We start from the raw sequence: 20,254 nt of genomic DNA on the forward strand, positions 1-20,254 counted from the left end.
TGAGTGACCTCGGTTTTGTCCAACTACGAGCTTCACACACCCGATACTCGACGATAAGCACGTTTTTAATTCATAGGCAAATATCATAAAGAGTAAATGGCGCGATTGCGAACGATCATACACGAGATCCGAAATACATAGAGACGGAACGAGATTGAAAGTCACATTTTAGCGGGGTTCTTGTTTGCAAGGGGTTTCGGCGACGCGGTATGGACTATAATATAGCGCAACGCAATGTGGTCGGGGCATGAATAGTAGCGTGCCGCCGGCGCGCCGCGCGGACTGTCAATGGAGCTGAACGAGGCGCAACGCCGGGCGACTGCGTCCCACTCACTTGCCCGGCCGCCGCCGAGAGTGCGCGACTTCCACCGAGGATAAATTTGGCGCTAATGGAAACTGGCAGCGGTGAGCGCCGGTAATCAATGCTCGACGTGGAAATCGAGGGCCAGGACAACATTATCAATTTCAAGTCAATTTTAGGTGTATCCTATGCTTCAGGAAATACGTGAACTGGGACGGGGTTATGTAGTTAAGTAGTTAATATAATATATAAAAACTGTGTAGTAATTATTTGTCATTTCAGTTCTTGGTACAATGCTATTTATAAACTAAACTAATTATAAACAATAGTGAAATATTACATGCCAACTGTTAGTATCACCGACAAATGGTGTGTTTTATGTAATTGCGCGGAATTTAAAGAGACAGTATGAAAAAATTTCTATTAGTTAGGTAAATAAAATTTAAGAGATCCCAACATCACGCATCTTATGGAAAACTTGTGGAGATTCAACTAACATGTAAATTTAAATAAAGATTCGATTCAGTAAAATGTGCGCTAATTTCCGTCATTAATTTACAAAAATTAACTCAATGGGACCACAATTTACGTAAGCACTATTAAAGTGGATTACAAAATACATTAGCGTAGCCGCGTAAAGTTCAGTCAATAACATCGCATACAACAACTAATTGTGTTTTTCGCTGGTTCACGTCTCTTTCATCTATTAATTAAGCCAATTACTATAACGATATGAAATTTGATTAAAATATTTCATAAAGCCGGGGTCAAATGCAGCTTAATATTTTATTATGCCAAAATAATACCAGACATATTCAATGTAAAAAAATATCTCGTTAATTTTAACGAGCTAGACGAAGGATTTAGAATAAAAAAAAATTTCAAATAAAAGTACACAAATATACCTATTATCTTCCATGAATGCCTTAATTGGGTAAAATAGGAATAGAATCTCTTTATATCATACTATAATTAATGAGAATGATAATTTTCAAACATGAAATTCTATTTTACTACTTGCAAAATACTTACCACACAATCTTTCTCACTTAAAATATGCGGCTGGGATGCTCGATAAAAACATAAGAAAAAGAGTGCGTGAAAAAACTACACACGGTGGACTAGAAGCAAGGAAGATACACATCTCATACAAAAGCTACAAAAGCTGACATGCTAGGTAAAAGCGCCCAGGTAAAAAGTACATACGCTCTATCCAGTTGCGCAGCCTCCACTTCCTTGAATCTGTAAGCAATTAAAAATATGGAAAAGAAAGATAGAACGAAGACCTCAGATAACACATACTATTACGCTACCTAAGCAAAGGTCGTAGTTACGACATTGCAGGATGGAGCTGACACCAAAAGAGTTTGTGCTGAGTTGTGTTGTGGGCTGTGGCGGTCTACCGTGGTGACGGCAATAGCATGAAGGTTAGGTACATTCGAGCTCGCTTAGCACTCGATACTAGGTTATAATATTCACAAAGACGACACAATTTACGGATCATTCAAACATTTATGTACTGATGCATGCTATCGCCAATTTGTTGGCAGTTTGTGAGTAAGCTTACTACTTTCATGTTAGTCATTCACAACATTGAAACGTTTTGAGTGTAAATTATCTTACTTTTGCGCCATCTGAAGTAATCCATTGTGGTATATTACACAAATACATGTATTTAAAGTATTAATTACGGCCGATTGTTATCAGAGATGACAAACCAAAACGTTAAAAATACGTTGTACTTTTCGCATAAAGGTTTTGTGAACGTTTTCATGAATAATGAATTTGATTTATCTACATGGTGTTTGCGGGACAAACTCTTTTTTTTATTTAAATCGTAAATACATACTATGATAGTGAAGAAATGAATGACTGCCTAAAATCCAACAGTGGTATAGTTATGTTTTCATTATGTTTGATAGGTTTACTACCTGCCTATAAGATGCAACTGTTTAAAGTACAGCATTATTTAATGATAATAATAGATGACGTCGTGTCTAATGTCTATCCATAAAAATCAAATATTAAAGCGTACTTTCTTGTTGCTATAATATGATAGAGATCATAGGTGTTTAATCGAATTAAAACGTAAAATAAACTTTCTTATCTAAAGTTGTAAATTTTTGTGTAATAGGTACCTACTTGCGCGTGTGAACGTGAACAGTGAGTTCATGTTGCATCATTAGTTTTATCAATTTCGTAGTTAAATGAGATAATGTTGCGCAATAATGATTATAGATATATTAATCACTAACGTAGGTACATACAATTGAAAACCAAGCCATCGTCGGTCTGTTAAGAGAATCATGATGAGTAATAAGAGCCCTTGAAGAAGCTGAAGTAGAAATTATTGATTTCTACCGGAGTTTGTGAAGTCAATAAAATTATATTATGTACCTTTAAAATATGCCGTTTCTGCAAGACTTCAATTGAGTTTAATATTTATTGAAATTTGAAAGGTTCGCTTATCATTAATTAGGTAATAATGAGTCTAGTTTGTTAGAAGATGAATGGATTATTTCTTAATTTGTATCAATATATTAAAACGAATTCAATGCTCTTTCGCTAGACTTTATATTGATTATTTTCCCAATAAAAGAAAATTTGCAGGTTCTTATAAGAAAAATAGATAAAACTACATGTAGAGTTCTAATCGTTGTCAATAATATGCAATATAAGGTTAGATATAGGAATATGTAATATTTAGAATAGCTACATTATTTAACTTTGAAAAATTTCTGAGAGTTCAAAAACGTTTATATTTTCAAATTTAATAACTTATAAAAAAGTAATTATTTTGATTAGAAATTTAATTTGTATGATTGGAGCTTTGAGCTCTTCGATTTGAGCTGCTTTATAATACCCGCCCTTGAAACTTATAGCAACACGTGTATGTACATAGTATAAGTAGGTTATGTATAAAATGTATATAGTTTTGAACTTATGAATATCTAATAAGATAAAAGTTTGTTAGGATGACTGGTGATGTCTGTTACTGTTTCAGTCAAAAATAGCTGATCGGATTTCTATTAAACTGATAAGGTGGTATTGTTTGGGCTTAACGCAGGCTAATTATTTATTATTACTCGGGTATACTGCGCGAGTAGAGCCGCGGGCTCCAACTATTAATATTTTCTTTATATTCAACAAAATTAATCTAAAAAATCGCATCGGTATGTTTGAAATGGCGATTGATATGCATGAGTGAATAATTTTTATTTTTGTGATTAGTAAAATTATAGTGTAGCCACAGTCTGTATAATATCGATTTTATGATTTTAAAGTTTTTCTGTGATATTATCATATTGTGTAGTAAATTGATTGATATACTCTTCTATACATTTTTGAAGACTTTTTTACACTATACAGTATAGGTACAGCTCAATAGCATAGTATACAGAGAACTTATACTATGTCAATAGCTTACAAATGACCAATTAAACCTCACCTCTCGCTGGCAATCGAGCTATTTCTTGACATGGACTTGGGTGACATTTCAAAGTCGGAATCGGATCGGTAGAGGAAGGACTCGCGGCGTTGCGGCAAGGATTGGAGGACGAGCGCGGCGGACGGCGAGCCCCCCTCCAGCGGGGAGCGGGCGCCCCCCGCACCCGCGCCGCCATTTTCCACATCGAAGCTGAAACAATGGTAATTGGTTAATAAGACAATAGAAATAGACACAAATGCAAATAATTAAATAAATCGAAATAACGTAGAGACATGGTAGAGACTAATGCATCGGGTTTTGATTAATACGACGTTGGAGACGCATTTCATTTTGTAGGAAACTTTTTCACTTAATTTAAGATACGTATACTTATTTTAACACAAAATAAAATAATGAAGACGATAATAAATCGGGATTTATGATTTATTTATACGACGCTGGCAAAGAATTTCATTTTGTATCATATAAACCTAAACTTCGTAAAGAAATTTTTTGGCTATAATAAAAAAATACATAGAGCATGATAATGTTGAGAATGATATATTGGAATTAATTTAATGCAGTTTTTAGAAATGCATTTCATTTTCAATCGACTTCAAAGAGGGTTGGGAAACTGAATTTTTCTGGGTTTGTAACCTCAGAACTTTCGAATGGACGTTCCGGGTGATGCCATTTTAATTTTGTCTAATTCTCATAACTTTCTTAGTAAAATATAATTATGTAATACATAATTAGATATTATACAACGATTAATTTGGAAAGGTCGTGTGTAAGTCTTTTTTATATAAATAAATTTGCAGGGTACACACCCTGTAATAGTTTTTTAGTCTAAGGAGGATTGAAGGGTGGGTTAAGGTCATAGATTTCGATCATACAAAAAATTTATAACAATTTATGTATTATCAACAAAGTAAATAGTAACTCTAATATGAGATAGCGTACGTCTTGTAATAGATGGGATTAAATGCAGACGTACATAATATGCTGCTTATGCTAACTCTAACAGTAACAGTCGTATAAAGGTCAAAATTCAAATAAATTTTAAAATGTAACTATTGACAAAAAGGTGCTCTTAGCAATCCGTGGCTTATGATATTTTAAGCCGTAGGAGTAGTAAGTACCTTGATTGATACCCTTGAATAGCAAGTGGTGTTTTTAGCTCTATATTTATCTTAAGTGGTGCACATCAATAAATTTTTATATTCATATTTTATTTATTTATGCTTTATTGATCTAGATAAATTACAAATTGAGACTTAACCTAAGATACATAGTAACAAATGGCGGCTTTATCGCTAAATAGCGATTTCTTCCAGACAACTGGTTGTACAGAGAGGCATTAAGTAAAGAAAAAGAGAGTTTCGATAATAGAACGTTAATTGAGGTAGTTAGTGAAACTTTATCTGCCACGGTTTAATCTACATGAAAACAATTATACATCTGTGTCTGTGTAAATATGAAGATTAAGGTAATTAAATATAGACTTATCAGTTATCAGTTATCTACTTAATTAGTATAATTACCTGCTTATAAAGGATTTTACAATTAATAATGTAGAGCCGATACTCCAAACTCAGAGAAGTTGGAATATCTCAGTACCTATAATATTATATGAGAATTTTTTCCTTAATATTGTAGCCGTAATAAGCCATAGTAAAGCCGTAGAGTTAGTTTTGTGTTTGTTGTATTCTTAATGATATTTCAAGACAATATCAAATTGCATAATGTTATAGTTTCAAAGCGTAATTAGGAAAGATATTCATGAGTCGAGCGACATCTCTCGGAAAGCTTCAGAACGATGGTTCCTATGAAAATGAAAGTTTTTCATAGTTATAGAGTATCACTGCAAGATGTCGCTGTCATGCAAATACTTTTCTGTGCAAAATATTTAAAATCAATATAAACAAAACAATGAGGTATCGTATATAGGTCATTATTTTTATAGTTAACGCATAAAAGGCTTTATTGTCTCTACATAAGTACTTCAATAGATAAACGCAGTAAGATCATAAAACTAGTATATTATGTTAAACATTGTACCTCTATTAAATTGAAAATTGTGCTTCAATGTAGAAATAAAGACATTGTTTATCGCTATTATGCAATTTACAGCACTTTAATCAAATTGTGAAATAATGATGTAGGTAGAGACGTTATATCCACACTACAAATCATTTGAATGCAGGCTACGTAAAAACCTTTATACGTTGCGGAAACACTTCAAAATTATAAGAATAGTTCTGTAAATTATATGCAATTCTACAATTTTAGCATACTAAGTAGTAGCATAGTGGTTGTACGAAAATATTGCGTAAAAACATTATACTTATGTTAAAAATGTTATTTTTCAAGTTTAAGTCATTAATAATTTGATATAGATACTTTGATATTTTTTACTAGGTTTCCGCCCGCGGCTTCGCCCGCGCAGTCAAAGAAAAACCAGTATAGTTCCCGTTCCCGTGGTATTTCCGGGATTGCGTCATTTTCCCGGGATAAAAATAGCCTATGTCCTTTCTTGGGTATCAAAATATCTCTATACCAAATTTCATGCAAATTGGTTCAGTAGTTAAGGCGTGATTGAGTAACAGACAGACAGACGAGTTACTTTCGCATTTATAATATTAGTATGGATTGACAAGAATGAATCCGCTCCTTGATGATGCAGAAATATTAAATAATTAAAAGGAGTTAAAGTATATTGCCAATATATTATTGACTTGATATTTGGGTGTCTGTACACAAGACATTCTATTATCAAGTAAGTCAAACAGTATCGATAGTAATTAATTAAATATTGATTCTACTTGGGTCGGATAAACTGGATTAGTAAAGGTGTTCTCAACAAACGGTAGCGTTAACTAATCAATTAAATAAGTTAAATGGATATGAACAAATGTTTCTGAATAGTATTGTATGGTTTTGAACTATTTATGTTAAATGGATATTTTTAATTGAAATATTCAATCTTCAATCACGTCAATCAATCTTAAAGTTCTAACGAAGTACTGTTTATGAAGGCTACTGAAAGAACTAATATTTGAATTTAATATGAATGCGGAAGTTCATTTTTTTCTGAAAGTGGAAATGTAACACATATGCTACTTTATCGTTAACGTTAAGAATCACTTGACATGCTGTAATAAGGTATCTGGTATGCGAAAAATCTATTTTATTTCCGAAACGCAGTCAACTTCGTTATCAAAGTACGAATCGAGAAATATTGTTTATTATCAAAATAAGGTTGTAAAAGGATTCTATATCATATTGGAAACTTCAAACATTGTGTTATAAAATGAGCTTTTTAAAAAAATCATAATGTAGAAAATAGACAATATTTCATATTTTACACGTTAATCGCTTGATACAAAATATTAGCAGGAAACAATTTTCGTGAATGACCTTAAATGTTTTAAGACAGATAGGATGTGGTTATACATACGTAATTTTTTGTCAGATTAGAATAGAGAAGGTCAAAAGAAACGTGTATGCTATTTTGAGCTTATTAGCGTTCAGTCAGTGAACTTATCCCTATTGGACTGGTCTATTACAATATACCTTTTATAAAACTAAAAACCACCTTTATTACATACAACACCTTTAATAAATAAACACTAAAAGTCTTCTAAAATATTTATTTATCCCAATTGTTTAGTTCTTGAATACCTTTCATTCCTTGAATTCCTTTCATCACGGGTTTAAGCAACAGAATACAATATAATCCGTACGAAATAACGTACACGTGCAAATAACACAATATGCTCGGGAAAATAATATTGAAAGAAACAATATTAATATTACGAGAAAAAATAAACTTTCGAGTTATAACGAAGTTAGTTATCATCAATTGTAAACATTTTCTGTATATAGTTCTTTGTAGAATATGAATGGTAGAAGCAGCGAATCTTTTAGATATGTATGCAGTGCATATAAGTTATAACATAATTTTACTGATAAACGATGTACCTACCAGCTTTATACTAATTGATCTATTAGTATACTTAAGTAAGTATAGATACTTAACTTACAATATATTTTCATTTAACTTGCGTCTCCAATCTCCAGAGCGTACAATATTTATTGATCTGTATCTTGATATATGTTTGGAAGCAATTAACAGATTAACACGGTATTGCTTTTAAATAAAATCCACGTTACGTACGATCACGAGGAGACGTGCGTGAGATTATGCCAATTATCTTTCATTTGGAAATAACTATAATTGAGGCGGTTTGCGTCACAGCCGGACAGTAATGACTTGGTAGTGTATGCGCTAATTCAGTCAGACCAATTTGTATCTATTTATAGGATTTGTATGATACTTATGAATCGGTCAACGCTGGTTGCAATTTTATTCGCAACTTATCAAATTTTATTTTTTCCCTTTATATCAATCGATATCAATTGAGTGCGTGATGTCCCTAATTATATTTCCATATCTTTTTCTCTATCTACTTATTATAATTAAATTGTATAGTGTACAGTCTACAGATATATTATTCAGACAGCAACGAAGAAACTTAAAAGAAGTTGGTTAAAAAGCTCCCGCACTGGTCCGATATTAAAAGTATTATTCAAATAAAATCCAAAACCATTCGCACAACTAGGTACTAGCTTCATGGAATGTCTTTCATTCGCATTTGAAATTGAAATATAAATTTTATAATTTAAACAGTTTTCTACAAAGGGAAAATGTTCTTTCTAACACATATGAATCTACTAAATAATTTACACCTTTGAACAGGTGAACGTATAACGTATCAATTGAAATTGTTACGTGTTTGATATCAATTTTCCACACGGAAATATTGCTGGATTCCCTTGAGTTAACATTCGTATTCTCGTTTCAACTTTAAACTAAATATATCTAAGTTTAATACAATATAGCGTTACTCTATTTTACATGTTAACTACAAAATGTAAGTTCAATTTTATCACGCCTTTATTAGTTTAATTTGTAGCTATGTGGGAAGATTAAGGAAATAAAACTCAAATTGAAATAAAAATATTGTGAATAGAAGATACTCGAAACACAATAAGTTCCTGTTCTATCTGCCTGCCCAGGATTTATAATAAAAGGAACTCCTCTTGTACAACATAAAAAAGGCGCAGTATCTACAATTAGGTCAATAGTTAAACAATTACTTGATAACAATGTATACCATAATTGTGTATCATATACCTGCCGGTAGTCCGCCGTCTAGCGGATACAGGCTGTCTTCGGAGTACCCTCCTAGAAGCTCCCCTAGCGCTCCACCGTCGAGGCGCTTCACTCCACCTGAACCCCCATTTCATTTCATCAGACACGACTACCACCAGTTCTTGAGTTATTTTCCTATAGTGTTTGGTTTATGTTTTGTGTAATTTGTTTCAATACTGTGTTGTTGTTATACGTGTACAGTACACACGGTTTGTGTGAATATTCATCTAAATTAAACATACTTATATTGTGAAAATGGCAATGTCTAAGTATAATAATAGGTAATTAATACATTATATTATAATTCTATGAATACTTGATAGCCCTGCACTATAGTCGAAGACTTAGGTCGAAGAGGCCAGACAATGGAAATAAGTAACAAATTATGATTGCATCATTTTCCCATTAGCATGACATGGATTGAACAACATTTATAATAAAACAAATAATTCTATTTTCAGTTTGAATATGCGTATGAAGCACGTGATGGTATTTTTTAAACCACTCTATTTTTAGGATGTGAAAAATGCCAACGATAATCGCATCAGACGGTAAATCTTTCATTACGTCGTCGGAAATATATTTCGGTTAGATGTAACCAGGGATTTAAGAAATCATTACTTGAATTGTTAAGAATGTCTATTGTAATGAAAAATATAAACAATTTAATAGCAACCTAATGGCAGTAATGACACATAATAGGTTTTTACTCTACCATTACTTTTAAATAATAAAAAAGCTTCAATATATAGGGTATCGTTTGAAGTCTTATATCCTGTAATCTATGTGTGTGGGTCAGGGAAATATTAAAATTACAATAAAATTTCTTAAGTAATTGTATTGTTGCAGTGTCATATTGAAATCTTTTATTATCTAATCATTAACCAAGTAATAAATAACCCTGTAGGTTTTAAATATGTTGATTGATTTTAATTTGAAAGTTTCATAAAAATGAAAATTCATCATAATAGAAATGACTATGATGCATTTTCTTTTCGTGAAAACCTAGTTTAATTTTAATTAACCTATAAAATCTCATGTTATACTTTGCGTGCGTTGGTTTTAGCAAATGAGTAGGTACTTTAATTTAAGAGAATAATGCATAACTATAAAAATGTGTTGTAAAACTCCCATTAATAAATGAAAGTAAACATACAAGTTTGCGTTTGTATATTTATCAAAACAGACGACATAAAACGAGTCACCAGCTATCTTGACCATTTTGAAAGCTTTTAGTATCAATTTTATAGCGAAAGACCTCAATTCAATTGGGACATGTTTCTGTAATTGAAGGTCTGATCTGAACAATTGTGATTTAAAAGATAAACTTCGGAAAACAACTCAGTTTACTATTATTATGTATATTTGTAACATTTATATTTCCAAATTTGAGATTAATTTATTAATTATACAATATTGATATTAATTTATTTTCTTTATTCAATAAACTATTAGTTTTGACATTTCATAACCAATCAAGTAATCAAATTAAAGAAAATCATAAAATTCAACTATTTTTTTACAAACATTGTTGCACGCTACACCTAGTCACCTAGCCTAGGTAATATATCCATTAACCATAGTTGAAGTGCATGGCCTTGAAGTATCATTAACATCATTTAATCGATGTACATTCGTTCGTTAATAATACCTACGTGTATGTTACGATTATCAATAGTTTCTTTCAACAATTTTGTATAATATATTGTTAAAAAATTTAAAATTCATTTATATACTTCTATGATTTTCAAATAAATAGCTTAAGTTCGTGTGAAGTGTGGAGTATAATAAAGGTATTGTGTATAACAGGCTAAATGTGAGAATGTGTTGACCTCTTAGAGTGATCTCCGCTACTGGTCTGACTAGAACTAGTGGTGGTCGTGCTGAGGGTCGAAAGGTCGCTAGACGCGCGAGCTGAGCGAAGGCGCGGTAGCACGGGAACGTCTTCGTTTTCTGGCGTGGTGGCGAGTGCTTCGCACGCCCAGCCGAGCGCTCGCGCCGCTGTCCATACCGCGAACACAACCGTTATCATATCGCCTATCGAGCCACACGCCGCATACGCCTTCGGCCCACCCTCCACAAACACATTCGATGCCAATGCATTGGTCCAAGTTTAAAACGTCATGGTGCTACGACACGTTATTGTTTGTGAGCGACGCGCCGCGCCCGGGCCGGCTTTCGCAACGTTTATTTGACAGCATGAAAAACACGTGCACCGCAACGTAAAACACCACACTCACGCGATCGCGACCGCCACTCAACTGATCACTTCAACGCATTCATTTATGTATCGTCAAGTCCACTGCAGTAAATAAAACACGGTTGTCCATTGTATAAAATCACATAATCGGGTCACATAGCAATCGATATATCGAATCCCGCAAAACTGAGGTCTTTTATGTTATAATGAGATAATTTCCTCGATCCGAATGACCGCCAGTAAGGGTACGTGTGCGTGTTGATAGTATTTATGTGAAGCGGCGACGGGGCTGCGTGACGCGGCTCTGTTGACGTTTGCGGCGCGGGGAACATGAGTGGTCGACGTCACTCGCTGCTTGGCTCACCCGCGCCGCCGCTCACTAAAGAGATTTCTATATTTATGACCGATCCACTATCACATCACTATTGCAAAATAATGCATAAGCGTATTTTATCTCAAGTTGCGAAACAATATCACTTGTTGCACGCTTAAATAATTGAAGTCGCGTCGTGTCGCAAAAGATTGATCAGGGACGCGACAGGTTACGTCGCGGATGTGCGTGTCAAAGTGTACAACCGGGTGGAAAATTGTGTTAACGGTGTTTCGGTGAGGAGTAGCGGTACGGAGCATCCTGCGGCTGCCCGGCGGCCATGTTTGCACCGCCATTTTGCCGGGGGTCGAATGGGGCAAACCGCATGCGTACGCCGGTACGCAACTTCTGTGTAGAAAACGACGCAAGTCACCGGGCGGCCGTACAGAAGTTACGCTCTACACCCTTGTCTCAAGGATCACTTCACTACGTATCACGAGCACCTCACTTTATAGGTCAACTGAACAAACTGAAGCTAGCTCCGTATCACGGCTGATTTCAATTTCATATACTTATGTTAGCATTTCGAAGTAGTTACGAAGGCAAATATGTATCTTTGTATACCTGTGCCTAAAATTTTCTTCATATAAAGTTTAAGACAAGGGTATCTTAATAACTTATAGTTGACACAGTATTTCTCATTTATTATGGTTTTATAACAAACTCACATGATTCTGATTTTAGACGAAAAATAAACACTCTTTGCAACGTTTGCAACAAAAATATCAATCAATCTTTTAATTGAATGATTACGATATTAATAAAATAATAAATTATTCTAAATAACTCAGGAAAGAGTGAAACTACCAATTTATGAAATAATTACTAAAATTGTAATTTCCATTACAGAAATTTGGACAGTTGTATTATTATTTATTGCCTTTACTTTGAAATATAGAGTTTATTGCTAGAGCTTTGTGGATTAATCTTAAAAAGTACAAGAATTGAAAAATACTTTTAAACTGTCTGATGCCGAGGCCACGTGCTAGAACGTCATGGAAGTAATTATCGATTTCCATATGATAATAGGTTGAGCTACGGGCACAAGGCCTCGTTCCCGGATAATATCTTAATGCACCTTGTAAACATACACAGCATTCGTTCTGGTTCGCGCTGGTACTATTCAACATTAAGTGTATTTAAATTACTAGTTAAAACGTTTTTTAGGTAAATTTGTACGCCTTTTAAATTTTACATATCAAATAGTGTTAAGTTGAATTCATTTAAAATCTCAATCTTAAATATTGATATAGCTATCATATCTAAGAATTATTTAAATAAACCTAAGGTAGCAAATGTATATTTGAAAACGAAAGTACCGAAGTACCGAGATGATAAATAACATAAAGTATGCATATAAAAATGTCTTAAATTATTACGATAATGTCACATTATCAAAGATAACATTAATTAATCGGATGATTATAGTATGACAAAAATACTTCGTAATCTGTTTATCATCATATGAACAATCAAGATTTGGATCAACGAATATCGCGACACGGATCTTAATACGAGGTTTTATCAAAGAAACACAATATAATATTTTATCATGAGATAATATATTTTTCACTACAAGTGCAAACAATACTTCCTTCCAAATTATATTATTCAAATATGAGACGCATATTATGTTAACAGTTATCTAATAACAGTTATCTATATATTGTTTATCATCAACATGATTATAATGAGTAATCAATGTTCTGAAAACCTTTCAAAAGTTAACATGAATTAGGTATATAGGTATTATAAAAAAATACATAATCCTCAACTATTGAATAAGCTGTTAAGATATCTTATTGACTTGTTTTTGTAGAGCCAATAAACTCTTGGGAGAACTCAGTTAAAAGTTGCTGGTTAAAAAAAGCGTATGTGTCGAGCACACGTGTCATAAGTGAAACTTTGGTAAGATTCAAAGATACCAAAATCGTCGCCTTACTCCATGACGTGACGACATTGTAATGACGTGACCTTGAAATTTTACACTCAATGCGCCTAAAAAGTTTCACTTCAAAAGGTTTTATGTTACTTTGTAATTTTGATTATCTTTAAAAATGAAGAGAATGTGAATGCAGTAGGAACCAGCGGTTTGGCACGACGAGAGCACGTGGCGTGTGAACTTGACCGATGACGTCAGCGCCCTTCACTCTGATGCAGGCGAAACTCCATAGTTCGCAGATACTTCGTGTTTTAAGAAAAAAGTACGACAAAATAAAAATATAAAGTATTAAATTAAAAGCATGAAATAATTTACGTACATACGTTCACGCACGCTCTACCTTAGCTCTGTACTCTTAGTGATACATACTGTAGGATTTCCTCAGATTAATAAGTATTCGTGAAATTGATTATTGTTTTTAATTATCTATTAATGTTTTTGTAAAGCAAAATTGAAATGTCATTAAACATACATGTGGGAAATGTTATATTCGTTTAATTTCAAATAAAAGGTAGGTATTATAAGATATCGCATTATGGCGTACCGTAAAGTTTCTTGAATTACCTGTATTATGCATTTATATTAAAATACAAATTGTATACTGCATTTTGCAATATTTGTAGAGGTTATTATTAGACAAAGGTTATCTGTTTATAGAACCGCGTTCTATGTTCTATCTTTGCAAATATAAGTTGTCTTAATTTTCTAATTAGCTTTTTGTTTTTCTAGGCATGATATGTAATGTGGTGTTTTATAAACTAATTCACACATATAGAACTATCTAGTTTTACATACATCTGATAAAATTACCTTATTATAATAATAGTTGTGGTTAAAGTTAATTATAGTTGGATTGCAGGTGGAAGTAATTGCAATAGCGTCACGACGTTAGCTGAATTATTTATACCTACTTATTTTCTTTATTATGCATGCACTTTTAATAGTACATATTCCATTTTTCTATTGTTACTTTTAGTTTTAAATGTAAATTTAGTTGCTGAACATTATAATGCATTGTTTCATAAGGCTAATTGTATTTACGAGAGTCTATAACATAGAGCTCACTTTGATATTAAATTCTGAATTAAAGAAGATGATAATAAAAGGCATGTTAATTTCATAAATTTTATCAGTGGTATAATATGTTAATTATGTAACAAGCAAAAAATTATAAACATTCTATTTTGAGATTTCATACAATTTACGTAAATACTTGTCGGTAAAGAAAATATGTATAAATATTTTATTATTCAGGAGTTCTTCGTGTTAGACATTTACATTGAAATAAACTTAACGCCGCAAAGAGAGATATAAACGGAAATTTATAAATCTTTCTCGCAAGTGATGTCTTCCAGACTCATTTTAATGTTACCGTGATTTGTGAGGTGGCAGTACTTATATAAAATACTAGCTGCTCAGCGTGGTTTCACCCCCGTGGCTCCCCTCATGTTAGTCGTAGCGTGATGATTATAGCCTTCCTCGATAAATGAGCTATCTAACACCGAAAGAATTTTTCAAATCAGACCAGTAGTTCCCGAGATTAGCGCGTTGAAACATGCAAATAAACTCTTCGGCTTTATAATATTAAGTATAGATTTAAACATATAAATAATTTCCATTACAAACTTTCAATACACACATTAGACTTTTTTTGCATATCTATTTTACAGGTCATTGCTCGATAGAAAGTGTCGTTCAAAACTTGATACAATATCCAAAGCAAAAACAAAATGAAATCGCCAATTAAGTGTCACACGGTCAATAACACTGGAGCTAATTTTCTGTACAGCTATTTACTGGCCATTACTTGATAGAAAGTGTCCCTTGACGGCGACCATATGTGGCCGTAGTAACTCGGTAAGTGGATAATTGCGTGATAATAGCAAACGGTGTGTTCACTATCAGTCAACATGGCTGTACGTAATGAAGGCTATACTTGCTATTCTATCACGTAACTAGATCTCCGTAACACCCCTATCTTGGCCGCCCTGTGTTGTAGTCAAGTAGGCTTAGTTCACTTTATGAATGTTTAGTCTGCTTTGATGAGATACGGTTCCTTGTGTACAATCATGGAGATATCATCTTTACTACAATTATAAATTGACTAAGTTTGTAATATTAATGTTTGTTCAGCTAATTAGATATGCTAATACTGCTAATACTAAAGGTAGATTTAATATTTTAACGGAAGGAGCAATGGAAAGCAGAAAACGAAAATCATTCGTTTCATTGTTTATAGGTTTAATATACAGATAGGTATGTAATACAATAATGCTTAAAAGCTTTGAACTGAATATATTGAGATTGTAAACGTAATTAGTTAACTTTTTCCTTGCAAGCTTTTATAGGTACATAAATAATTTTAGGCTAATAAAAAAACATAAACAGTTAAATTGCAAGAAGTTAATTTGACTTGAGATAAAAAAAAAACATCTCGTACTACTTAAATTCAAAGATGACGGAACACACTTTCAAAGCTCGGATTTCACTATGTACCTAGGTTAACGCGAGGTATTTCAACGCGAGGCAAGATTTTAGGATGTGAAGTGTGGGGGGCCGTTCGCGTGACTCGCGCTCCTCGCGCTCCTCGCGTCGTTTGTTTTTCGTAACGTGCGCTATGCCACAGTGTAAAATATATCAAAAGTAAATTGTGATCAATTTTTATTATGTAAGCAATGTAAAAGTGTTTGTGTCAGATTGTAAATATAAAAGTAAATAAAGTAAGCATTTACAACTTTATAAACTGAGATAAGTAGGTACTAGGAATTTATTAATTAGCACAACATAATTATGGAAGTACTTGGTGTAACTAATAAATATTACTTGCTGCTACCAGTAGAAGCTTAGAGTATTATAATATTAGAATAGTATAGAGCGCGTGTATTGCACAAATTGCTTAGTGCGCATCGAAGGCAGATGAGCTATAGATACTATATAAATGTGTGTGTGACAAATAGGGATGGGTAGGTATCAATTGCGTGTTGAGCTATCGATAAGTTATGTAAATAAATATGTAACATAAGAAAATATATTGTTCAATATGTTATTAAAGGAGAAATGTATGAAGAAAGTATAACTATATGTAATTTTAAATAATAATGTAAAGTCTTCTATTAATTATAAGTAGTTTAAAAAAAATGTATAATTGAAATATCTGAAAAAACGTGTGGACTTCTTAACTATTAAAATTAAGAAAATAAAAGATCGGGTTTAGTACTATTTTTTAATAATAAATCAAATAATAATAGTATTTAATGTTAAATGAAAATAAGAATTAATTAATAATTTAAAATGAAATAATAAACAATATAAATATATATCAATTTTATACCTACCAAAACCTTCAAAAATCAATTTAGCGGTTAAAATATAATATCGTAACATTACATACTTTACATTTACACTATAATACATTCGCATTCATAATATTAGAAAGTGTATGATACAAAACACAACACAAAATTATTTTTAATATATTTTTAAAAGAGTTTTAATATTAAAGTCAAATATTAATATGTTAAAATATAGTTTTTCTTGTAAACTATCGAGTACAGCGTTGGTCAAGTCACATCACTACGATCACGTGGCGGCAGTAAGGTGTGCGAAGGGTGCGCGAGCGAGCCTGCGCGTGTCCGCCTCCCACTTCCCCTTGTATTTATTATCTAATATCTATTTATTTAATCAGGCATAGTATGGTGCTGAAATGAGACATAGAAGGAGCGTAAATAAACAGAATGGAAGCAACCTTATAACTCAATAAATAAAGTATATTTTTAAATGTAGTTCCGTTTATAGTAAAAGCCGCTTTGCGTGTTTTATTGTTTCGTCTTTCACATTCGTTACAAAAATTGTGATCGAGTAACGTCTACTGCACTCTTCCTAGTTTATAATGTCAACTAAAAAAAATGAGACACGAAAAAAATCTCAATCGTCACCTAGGAACGTATAACGTAGAACCTATAATCCCATATAATAATTACCATTCCGTATTCACGGTTTCTGTATTCGAGGCATATATTTTATGGAACATATACCCCGCCAATAAGGAACTTTTACTGTAGTGATTAATAATTATTATAAGTCAATAATCATTATTATTTGACTATTATCAATTATTTTTTAACTAATAATCATTATTGTTTTTTTCCTTAAAATAAACAACTGTAATTAATAATAATACCCCAAAATTATGCAAATAATACACCAATTATACGTAATAATAATCCATACTAATATTATAAATGCGAACGTAACTCTGTCTGTCTGTCTGTTACTCAATCACGCCTAAACTACTAAACCAATTTGCATGAAATTTGGTATAGAGATATTTTGATACCCGAAAAAGGGCATAGGCTACCTTTTATTGCGAAATATGTACCACGGGCGAAGCCGGGGCGGACCACTAGTATTATATATATAAAACAAATTATTATAAACTAAACTCTTATTTCACAGTAACGCAGCTTTTATCGTTTTGAAATAAAAGCATACGAGGTGAAACTTTATGACCAACTGATATTTTTATTCTGTGTCATCAAGTAACTACGTTTTTATCATATTACTCAATTTACATACCGTTTCTTATAGTTTACTCTTTTTTTTTATACTGACACTGCTTTCTTCCGAATTTTGTTTGTTTTGTTACCCATTTTCAATAATTTATCGTTACTCAAAACGTAAAATCGAGCGGAGATAATTTGACACAGGTCCTACGTTAGCAAGCGCCTGATCAGGACTGGCGGGGTAGCGGGCAGCGCGGTTTGTAAAGAAAACGCTGGGCAACGTTAAGTTCTGAGATATAATATGTATTTAATAATTACAGGGCTTCAGTAGAAAACCAAAATTTAGCACGTTTTCTGCAGTACATCAAAATACATATCCTTATATAAAAATTATTTCCAAAATCAGAAATTTCATTAACAAATAATTCGTTTTCGATCTTTATTTTAGCCTATTTTTATGATTTTATATGATCGACCAAAATACACGTGGTTGTGTAACAAATTAGCACACTTTTTAGGAAATATCTTGAAGTGTATTGATTATTTTTTCTAGAAGCGTCATATAATTGCAAATACATGAAAAATTTGATCTTGCAAACCAATTTTACTCCGCTTCGCTGAAAGGACTCCCCTTAAAACCAGTATTGGAAAGTGATGTGATCTAGATCAATTATGTATTTTACTAATTGGCCTCATTATTATTTGTTTTTTTGTAGTATTCGCACAACGAGTATAGCTAAACATTTATGTGGATTGTTGTTAAAATTATTAACTTCTCTATAACAAAAATAGCACAAGGGTTTAATAAATATGTAATAAAAAGAAACGTGATAATATTTCCGTCAAGTCTAAATGGATAACATTTTAAAATAATATGAACTATTTGCCTATGTTGATATTTACCGGGTGTGATGCGGTTGGGAGTCATCCTGACTGCTGCTGCGTTTCCGCTTGCGTCGGAAGCACCAGTCCTGGCCCATCGCATCACAGCCAGCGTGCCGCGACCCTCCTCCACCCAGTGCGCTTACTCTCTATCCCTCGCCATCAAGCTTGCTTTTAACTTTTTCACTAATTATACACTATCCTTCCTTTCCAAAATCCAGTGTCCAAGAGTCACGCAGAAGTTAAATGTCAATACAAAGACATTCAACATCCAGGACTCTGAGCCCAGTACTATCGCAATCGTCAAATCACAGTCTTTGATTTTTAAGTCCGATTTAAATTTGCTATCGCACAATCAAATGTTATAAACGATATTCATTCGGTGTATAGAGTATATTGCTGCATAATATCGTTGTCTTTATTCGATCGCTGTAAGATCTATCAATGTTTCAGAATCGTTGACATATTTACTGATCTTATCGGAATCACAACTTGAATATATTTGGCACTGGTTTTACTTTGTTCTGTCTCACTGTCTTCGTTCAGAATTAATTCCAGATGTTAGATTAATTGGGTTATTAATAACCACCCACGTTTGGTTTATTTACGAGCTTTCGTTTAAAGTCTTATATGCACAAAACTTAAACGTGAAGAGTTTATAAGTGAAACAGCATGCAGTCTATGATAGTTCATAAGCGTTTACATTCCAGCATATTCTCCTGTATTTAAAATTTTCAGGTAGTGTAAAAGAAAATGAGGCCAACAGAGCACGTATCACTTTATGCTATGAACCATTTATTGGAATGCGATTGTAAATTTTTCCTCGGAACAAATAGCTTTTACTATAAAAGACCAAATCCGGTTATGTACAACATTATCAAATATTTATCTAAACAATCGATAATACGTTTTCTAATAAGGTGATAATTTCGTATTATGTGATAAACGGCGGTACATTTCACTGTAAAAAGAAAACTAATGAGCTATTATTTTACAATATATTTAAATATACGTTTATTGTTATTTATTGGAGCGGTGTAGGTATTCATGTTATATGTACAAGTAATATCTACACAGCTCCATGAAGGCGAACCCTTTAAACATTTTTAGGCTCGATCACGGGGACATAAAATATGTCAGGAAAATGGAAATAGGTACGATTTGGATCACAGGTAATGTATCGCTGAATATCGGGCATTCTTTGTAGTTTGTACCGAGTATCTAAATTTTAATCAAATAAGTTTATATTAAATCAAAATACCAATCATACTATGTATTTATTTCACATTGCTTTAAGTACTTTTTCCTTTACATACCTATCCTCTATCTTAATTATAATACATTATAAATCATAATATCAGTATGATTCATCTCTTCGGTTCTATTATTAATGCTCTTTTCATTTTATTATT

The 20,254-nt window shown here is 32.6% G+C and overlaps 1 protein-coding gene across 4 annotated transcripts in view; it reads right to left on the minus strand.

Annotated features, from left to right (window-relative positions):
- Positions 1-20,254, minus strand: part of LOC123692520 (cAMP-specific 3',5'-cyclic phosphodiesterase, isoforms N/G-like) — an 82,829-nt gene that overhangs the window by 44,130 nt on the left and 18,445 nt on the right. For 2 of the 4 annotated variants that reach the window (XM_045637278.1, XM_045637277.1), the window contains exons 2-3: positions 3,750-3,938; positions 1,508-1,543 (exon numbers count right to left, since the gene is read on the minus strand). In XM_045637278.1, the coding sequence (XP_045493234.1) occupies positions 1,508-1,543; positions 3,750-3,938 (225 nt within the window). Of the gene's footprint in view, positions 1-1,507; positions 1,544-3,749; positions 3,939-8,928; positions 9,025-10,778; positions 11,083-20,254 lie in introns of those variants that run through there. The other 2 variants (XM_045637280.1, XM_045637279.1) reach the window with 2 other exon arrangements.

The sequence above is a fragment of the Colias croceus genome, chromosome 6 (assembly GCF_905220415.1).
Source record: "Colias croceus chromosome 6, ilColCroc2.1".
Classification (NCBI taxonomy): Eukaryota; Metazoa; Arthropoda; class Insecta; order Lepidoptera; family Pieridae; genus Colias; species Colias croceus.